Source organism: Cylas formicarius, unplaced genomic scaffold, assembly GCF_029955315.1.
Source record: "Cylas formicarius isolate icCylForm1 unplaced genomic scaffold, icCylForm1.1 PGA_scaffold_5__7_contigs__length_24384050, whole genome shotgun sequence".
Classification (NCBI taxonomy): domain Eukaryota; kingdom Metazoa; phylum Arthropoda; class Insecta; order Coleoptera; family Brentidae; genus Cylas; species Cylas formicarius.
The window spans coordinates 23318086-23327139 of NW_026844341.1; the positions used below are offsets into that span (position 1 = coordinate 23318086).

General features: G+C 39.6%; 1 protein-coding gene across 2 annotated transcripts in view; it reads left to right on the forward strand.

Moving 5' to 3' along the window:
- LOC132702114 (uncharacterized) overlaps positions 1–7089 on the forward strand; it is an 81834-nt gene extending 74745 nt beyond the window's left edge. For both annotated transcript variants that reach the window (XM_060670555.1, XM_060670554.1), the window contains 4 exons: positions 535–794; positions 1101–1299; positions 2001–2107; positions 2878–7089. In XM_060670555.1, the coding sequence (XP_060526538.1) occupies positions 535–794; positions 1101–1299; positions 2001–2107; positions 2878–3000 (689 nt within the window). In that variant the 3' untranslated portion in view covers positions 3001–7089. The remainder of the gene's footprint in view (positions 1–534; positions 795–1100; positions 1300–2000; positions 2108–2877) is intronic.
- The last annotated feature ends 1965 nt before the right edge of the window (positions 7090–9054 follow it).

The following is a 9054-nucleotide window of genomic DNA, read 5'->3' on the forward strand; positions in this document are numbered from 1 at the left end:
CTCTTACTACTGTTATCTACTATCTGCAATCTATTTGCCTTCATCACAAGAACCATTCCAGTTTGATAAATGGAAATCACTGTTTCAGGCGATCTTTTTTGTAAAGAAAAATCCTGAAAACTCAAATGCGACATTAAGCTCGAAAGAAACGGACTATCCGCGTTTAACACCTGCATTTGCTTTCCTGTGTCGTTGCGTTTCTGACTGAAGCGGCTGAAACTGAAAGATAAAAGGCCCTCGTATACGTATAGATGTGGACAATAGGCTCGGCGCGATAGCAGTTTGCGATCATTATGGCGGAACGGCGCTTTTCAACAAAGCGCAACATTTATCGGGGTGGAAAGTTAGTTTTCTGGAACATTTGAGGCGGGAAATAGGCTAAACACTTTCGTGCCGATACCGGAGCGGATGCGGATGGTCCCGAGTTTTAACTCTCTGCCTGTTGTTGCTCTCTAAACACCTGAATAAATTCAATGAGGCAACTACATCAACTTCAAGTTCTTTCATTAGGCTCCGCTTTAATTGATATTCCAGGTTCAACCAATTTGGTAGGAAAATTCACCCAGAGCGTGCGCCGAATCGTCCAAGACGTGAAAGACGAGGGTACTGCCAGCGGAGCGACCAAGGAAGACGTCATCGATACCAACGAGCGCCTCAGAGCGGTCAGAGTCAGGATGGACGAGTCCTACGACACGGCCAAAAAAGCACTGGTTGGTCTGATGTCGAAATATAACGAGAGCAAGCATGTGCACAACATATTTCAGAGGTACAGCATGCTGAAGGCGATGATCAAGGTGAGATAAGACTACTTCATCAACATTTTTGCTGGGTTTTAAAACCCTATACAGCGAAAGGTGCTTTCTTCTATATTTAAGCATAAGCGAGATGCCTCGAGGGGTAATTTTTCATATTATTTGTCCATAAATAGAACAATTAGAATTTGCTTAGCACCAGATTTCAAAAACACATTCGCAAAATATTTTTTTCAATTGTTGTTTTTATTTAACTCCCTGTATCTGGAAAACCCGTATTTTTGTACCTACGCTTATATGAAATTTATTTTTATAAAACGTGTTGTTTGGAAGCGTCTGGGATTTCAGGAGGTGATCCGGTTGGAGACCCAGTACTGGACACTGGTCGATATTCCCAAACAGGAGAAGCAGGAAACCGTTCCTGCGTTCGTCCTGCGCGCGTGCGCGATCATGGAGAAGACCCAGAAGAGCGGCGAAGGGGTCAAAACGTCTACCAAATTGGCGGAAGAGGCCCTAGAGAAGAAGGAGAGGATAGAGCGGCTAGAATGTAAGAACGTTGTAATAAACTAGGGTTGAAGTGTTTTAGATTCCACTCTCACCATGGTATCGCGTTAACAGCAAACGATATACAGGGTGGTTCGACATGATTAAAATGCTAAAATCCAAAATACAAAAATACGAGAATCCAATAAACAGAGGATGTAAGAACAAAAAGCCACTTCCTGCATTTGTTTTCTTTTCTTTTTTGATTGGTTAAGCTATTTACTAGTTGCCAATAGGCATTCGGGATGATATTCATGTCAGGAGAGGAAAGAAAACTAATTTAAATTTCGAAGAACGAATGTACCTAGCCCGCCCAATTACAAAAGCCACCTTTTACTGTTTGAACACACCTCGTACTTAAAGGCCTCCTTGGTTAGATTGGGTAACACAATTTTTAAATTTAGAGAAACAAATTGGGATGTTTTCGGGTGAATTTGGTTCACAGTCGGCGGTTCAAAGTGTCCCCGAGTTACACGTCTAAATTGAGACGCAGATTATTCGACGACACCTTTGAGCTCACTGATTGCGTTAGCTCTTTCTTGAGCTGCTTTAAATTCATTGTCGCTTTACGTCTGCTCCGCGAATGCATAATTTGCTTCGAATTAGGGATTCGATCGCGGCTTCGGCGGCCATTCGGTCGTATAACGAGACAATTTGGTGCACTCGCGTTTTTTATTAATTCCCGCCCACCTCAATTTGTTCCAGACATGACAACGTCGCAAATAGAGGCGGAGAATACGCAAATGACGAACGACCTCTACAGGCTGCTTAAGAAATATTCGGGTTTACGGAACTTGATCAGGCAACTTAAGGTAAGCGAGAGTTGGGTAAGCAGTTCCGCTGCGCCAAGTGGTTGGTGCGGGCCACTCACACAACGGACCCTACTTTTGCAAATTCTATGCAAATTTGTTATTTCTACCTCCTTTTTTTTCGTTCTCCAAGCTAGAAGCTTCTGCACTCAGAAAACGCTACCACTTACAATAAATTGTATTTTTGAACAATCCAGGCAGTTTAACTTTTTAGGTGGAGATGGAGTTTGGTTCCTTGGGCAGTCACAATCATCCCAAATGACTAGTGAAAGAAGCCCTTAAAAGCCTTAAAAGGGAAAATGTTTTGTCAATCCTACTTGCACAATTAAGGTGTTCTACTTTTCCTTTCAATCGCACGAATTAATCGAAGTCTAATATTTTGCTGCGTAGAGGCGTAGAGAACAGGATTGCTTTGCAGCATTGTATTTCAAAATGAAGTCGCTTTGCGGTTCTTTGTCCTATAGGGACGCATTGTTTTTCTATCGTGCTCCTTTTGAAAAAAATATTTGGTGATGCTTGATTACGCTTAAATTCTACTGTTTCGATGTGGGTACGGACTTCTACTTCTTTGGCAATTTTAAAATGGTTAGCTACATATTTGGGTCATTTACGTGAATTTATGTGAAAACTTTAAAAACAAAAGTTTGCCAACAGAATCACAGCTTTCTTGTTATGGTCAATTATCATTACAAAGGGAGACCAGTTTTCAGTTTTTTGCAAATTCTATGCAAATGCAAATGCAAATGCTGATTCTAGTTGATCTCGTTTTTCAGACTGAATACACAAATGCCAAAATCTATCCGATGGTGATCCGTTACTCGATGCTGAAGGACATGATCAAGGACATCATGTTGCATCCCGACTACATGGAGGTCTGCCACGAAGTGGACGTATAGCCAAAGTCCTTTTCCTAGGGAGTACCGAAAAGGAGACAAAGCTGCCGATATTGAGGTAAATCCTGGCGTTTTGTGCTTCGGACTTTTTAGGGAAACCTTTTCGGAAAGAAGATTCGGTGAGAAAAAAAGAGACGCTTCTGCACTTGCCTGTACTTCGGGGACTTGTTTTTGCGAATATTTTGTGATCTCATTAACGGTTGAATTTTACAAAGGTGATAATAATTAGCTGCTTAGCGAGATTGTACGGGGTGTTCCTTTCGCATACGTGGGTTGGGTGTCTATATATTTTTGATAAGTTTCGTAATTATTCTAACCTTTAAAAAAGCTGTTCGTCTCCATCTTGAATACGACAAGCTCATGGAACCTCGCGAAATAAACATTGTTCGCATTTTAATCAAACAAACGCCGCCATTGGCGTACGCTCTGTACTTGAATATTTTCAATGCGCTTTAAATTTACCAGACACGTTATATTGCGCGGTACTTTTATACCGGTATTTTTGCTAGATGTTAACAAATTCGTATTTAGACACTGTTATCGCTACACACTTTGGTTATTGTAAAAAGAAAATATGTTAGTTAATATAATATATTGCGTGTTATATGTAAATTGTATCGTCAAATGTCGTATATGCGAATATTAATAACCTATAAGTTTAGGTTTGTTAAAATTTACTAGAAAGCAATAAGGCCGAGAAATATTATTTAGCCTTTCGATTGGCCAGTGTATTGGTTCTCGACTGCTGGGTTATATTCGTGGTCGTTTAAAGGCATCCAGAAAGTTAGGCAATAATTTTTTTTTTCACAATTAGTAGTCTACATTGGTTTCTTCTGCTCCACCGGACTAGTTAATATGCTCCACCTCGAATGAAAATCTGGTTGGTCCTGGGAGACTACCGGTGCGGCAAAAATGATCAGTGCCTTAAAAAACAGTTTTTGGTCTGTGTTCCGTTATACTTTTTTATGGATTTTTTTGGTCAGCAACCGACACGTTCTGTATTGAACTCCCACATATCGCCTTATTTATTTCCATATAATTCATTTTATATTTGTCATATCTGGATACCTAAATTAACAAGAATGATAGCAAGCGTTATCCATACCAACGACATTGGAATCAGAACGAAGCCTCTTTTGAATAGCAGTTAAATCCTTTAAAAAAGCATCTCTGCGATCTGTATGGTATTGCCACAAGAAGCATAATCAATCATATGACCTTAAATACAAAAGTTTTAAACGAAACGCTTTCTGATCTGACCAACGCAGTAAGTGTAGTGATTAATATTAAGCCACCCTGCAAAAAAAAAAATAGGTGCCACCATTAAGCGTCAATGTTATTTCTCATCAAAGAAGACAAGTGTTAATACCTGCGCTGGGAGCGGATCTGAGCAAAATAAGCTTAGAAAAGACGGCAGTGGCCGTTTTGGTTAGTTGAGCACTTTTGCAGCGACAAGGAAATAGTTGAATTTATTTATAGCAAAAAGGAAAGCGGAGGAAATATTTGATTCTGATAAAAGAACATGCCATGGGTAGGGTAGCTAAATCACTGGATTGGAGCTTCATCAAATGAAAGCTGGCAGAACTAGGGAATTTCTTCTTTAGTTAGTATTACTTCCAGTATTATTACTGATACTTATGGGAGCTTTGTGTAGCTGACACGAACAATGCCTATATGTTTTTATGGCATGAGGGTGTGGCAGGTCATGGGGCAAATGAGATTTCTGAATGCTGGATTTACCAATAAAAGATACTCTGGTGGTCACAATAAAAACAAATATATTTTGTTTGCTCTGATAGTCTTTGTAGCTCAAAGCCTTTCCGATTAAATCCAGATTACGATTGATATCAGCGGGCGTAGCTTGATGCCCTGCGACGGGGATTTTGCGTTGCTAGAAAAACCCAAAATTCTTTATGCCAGACGATCTGGTCCAAGTCATCCAATCAGTAAGGTAGAACTCACCATTTCAAATGGGATATAAGGGGACTTAGTGCTAAACACTCCAAAATTACAACAAAGCAGTAGTAAAACAGTTTTGGTACTTAGAACCTTACATTAATCATTAATCCACTCACTTAACGCACTTAAAGGAAAACTTGGCAAATCCTTATCCCCTCGAACCATTTTTTAATTGCAATTAAAGTTGACGGAATATTTTTGAAAAAAAATCGTTATAAACAATTTGTCCGATCAAACTCTTCTTATACATAATCGAGAGAATTTCACTTTCGCCTCTGTTCCGTTCCGATCTTTTCTCGATGTTTGAAATTGTTTTTTCACTAACACCTCCCATTCAGTAAACAGCAAAAGATATTAAAAAAAACAATTTTCGTGATCACGTGAAGCACTTACCATTATTTGAATTTCTTGAGTTCCACCAAAAGCCATTTCGACGGCCTTGCAGATTGTAGCCATTAAAAGCTCATCATAATTCAATAATATATCCTCCACAAAACACTTATGCTATTCAGCTTCTATTGTCGATTTTACAAACAAATTCAGGACATATTGTCCTAATCTTTGTATGAGCAATCCATTTAATATGTATTTTCGGCAACGCTAAGCCGCTGTCTCCTCTTTGAAATGCATTGCCTCTGCTACCCACAGTGTGACTGCCCATTGATATTTTCGCAAATATCTCTCGTGCCCCGTATAATAGACGAAACCTGAAACTCTCGATACCATACGATAATTTTTCATTTACAATTTACCCAGGAAAAATGCAGTTTTCAGGACCTTTTTGTTTTTTTTTACCCATAACACTGGTCTGCATAAAAAATTTTTTTCCAAATATCTCGAGAACCGCGTGTGATAGACGAAAATCGAAAATAGAAAAATTATAGGTATCGGTACTGCCTTCATTTAATGCCGAAAAGAACAATTTGCGGGGTCTTTTAGATTTTTGTCTGTAATTGAAACACCCTGTATGTAATCGAAAAAATGCTCGAAATAAGAGTTATAGTTCCCGGATCTCCCGCATTTGCCGATTCTTGAAATTTTCAGTTCCGGTTGATAGTTTTCGAGAAAATTATTTTTTTCTGAAAGCCAAAATATATAAAAAAAAAAACAATTTTTAATAGTAATAGAATCTGACAACTGAAACATGGTATTTTAGTTATAGCGAATTTTTCATAAAAGAAGATCGTATTTTTCAGTTTTTGCGAGAAAAAAAAAAGAATGAAAGTTTATGCGTATTTTCGTCCAAAAATGTTTACCATTTCGTAAGCAATTTTCGAGAAATAATGTTTTACTTGCCGGCCCCCCAACCCCCCAATTTCAGTAGGTTCCGTCAGGTGCCCAAACGCAATTTCCTTGTTAAATTTAAAATCGAAAGCTTGAAGTTTACGACACTTATCGCGATGTCCAAAAACAGTCGAAAATCGAAAAAAAAAGACGGACGCCGCTGTCTGATCGCGGCCATTTTTTATTGACTTATGCTTCTTATAAACTGTTTGAAGGGAGCCAAATATAAACGCCGTAGATCAAACCACTCGAAAGTCATGGCCAATTACAGCCGCGTCTACAGAGAAACGGAGAACAGACAAAATAAGTTTGTTTTTTATTTGCCGCTGAGCATTTCTGTATCGATGGGGATCCCCTGGACCAACCGTTGAGATCTATCACTAAGAACATCAGTCGAGAACCAGCGATTCAAAATTATTAAATAAAACTCGGCGAGTGTTTGCGCGTTTCGGGTTATACCCGATCCGCGTAGGCTTAGAGCGTTTATCACTGCCATTGATGAATTAGTTAAGTAATATATAGTAATCGAGGCTTGGTACATTTTAAGCGGCGCCTTCAATAAACAAATTTCAGTAAACAAAAACCACGTCGTTATTGAATGAAAAAATTAATGGAGTAAACTGCTTAATTTTCTAATAAAATCAGTTTATTATTATTAAAATATCTAGTACGTTTTGTTCTCATCTACAGACACCACCCCTTAGACTTTTGGGTCATTTTTTTCCAAAATCTTATTCTCTTGAAATTTTCATTTTGAATAACATTTGTGCCTAGAATTTAGTTACTTTAGTTATGTTACCAGGTATGAAAAGTTGTTTAAGAAAACCCGCTTTTGGTTTTTTGTGGTATCAACCCAAACCGAAAAATTAGGCTTCCATTTCCGGTGTTAAATATATATTATCTTGGTTCGGGTTTAAAGGCCGTCGTCGATTGGAATTACTTCCTAACGTTTCTCTAGCACGAGTGGCGAGCTTCTTCAGAGGTCCTTCCATCTCCGATGTTGGACGTAGACTGACGATTTCTCCTGCGCAGGTTGTATTTATGCCGATTGGTGGTGGGCGGGGCTTGTTCCGCTTCGGTTGGTCTCGGGATATCGATCGGTACTGCTCGGGCGTTCCTAAGGATCGGGTTCCAGATTTGGTTGAGTCTAAGGGTCTCCTCCTTTCGGTTGAAATTGTGTGGGTGTTTTTGTATCTCAATGGCTTCCCTGACTAGTCTGTTGTGATAGCCGTTGACCGATGCTAGTAACTTACAGCTCTCAAAGTGTATCCTGTGTTCCCCGCTGCTCAGTGCGTGTTCAGCTACTGCAGACTTCTCTGTATGTCCTAGCCTGCAGCTTGCTTTATGCTCCTTAAGTCTCGTTCCCATTGATCTCTTGGTAGTCCCGATGTAGACCTTTCCGCATGAACACGGAATGCGGTAGACTCCTGCAGCTGAAAGTGAGACCCTCTTGTCCTTCGCTGACCTGATGGTCTGCTGGATCTTCTTTGTAGGCTTAAAGATTGTTTTGATGTCGTGTCTTTTCAATACTCTGCCAATCCTGTCGGTGACACTCGGAATATACGGCAGATATGCGTGGGAGGTGGAGGGTCGTTGTTCGGTATCCCGTGATCTTGATGATCTTGAGTTCATTGATCTCTCGATCTCCCTCTTGCTGTAGCCATTTGCCTCGAACGCAGTTTTTAGGTGTTCAAGTTCCATCTGGAGGCTCTCCGGTTCGCAAATCCTTCGGGCTCGTTCTGTCAGGGTTCTAATAACCCCATACTTTTGGCTTGGGTGATGGTTGGATAGAGCATGCAGGTATCTGTCCGTCTATCCGTTTTCTGTAAACTGTGTGGCCCAGCTTCTTACCTCGCTTCCTCACATTATCCTTAGGAACGCCCGAGCAGTACCGATCGATCTCCCGAGACCAACCGAAGCGGAACAAGCCCCGCCCACCACCAATCGGCATAAATACAACCTGCGCAGGAGAAATCGTCAGTCTACGTCCAACATCGGAGATGGAAGGACCTCTGAAGAAGCTCGCCACTCGTGCTAGCGAAACGTTAGGAAGTAATTCCAATCGACGACGGCCTTTAAACCCGAACCAAGATAATAGCTTATCAACGGGCCGCGAAAGCCTTAACCAATTTATCAAATATTTTCGTTTTTTTGTATTTTCAATTAGTTTTCGAATATTTTTTCTTTAAAAAAAGCTCCTCCGATAATTAAAATTGGATACTAAAAATGCCATGTCAGGTTGTTTCAGAAACAACGCTTTCGGGAAGGTTATTTATATATTTTCTTAAAAATACTGTTTAGAATTTAAAAAAGTAAATATTAGGTAAATATTGAACTATAAAACTAATTACATTGCGTTTGTTTGCTAGGTTTTGTGTTCTGTTGAATTAAAAAGTTTAATTAGAAGCCTTAATTTTGGAGTAATTTTTTTAAATAATTCATTTGCAGATATAGTTGCGTACATACAATTAGTGCGCTGTTGGCGTCTTAAAATGTGCCAAGCCGACGGAATTGCGGAAAAAGAAATTTCCCGAAATTTTTGGTGTCCTATTTTAGAGTAAACGTGCATCATTATAAACCAAAAGTTTATTTGATAACGATGAACAAATCTTTTCAAATCCAGGCCAGCTCGTAAACGTATAATATGACGTTGTTGTACAGTACAAAAACTATTTCGACCAAATTCTAAAAGTGACCACGATTTTTCTTTGTCCTCGACATATCGAACTAACCGAAACCGCATATCTTCTATAGAAACGGATTCGTTGCTTTCTACAGGGTGAAACTCGATCGTAACTTTCGAGCTGCTTCAAG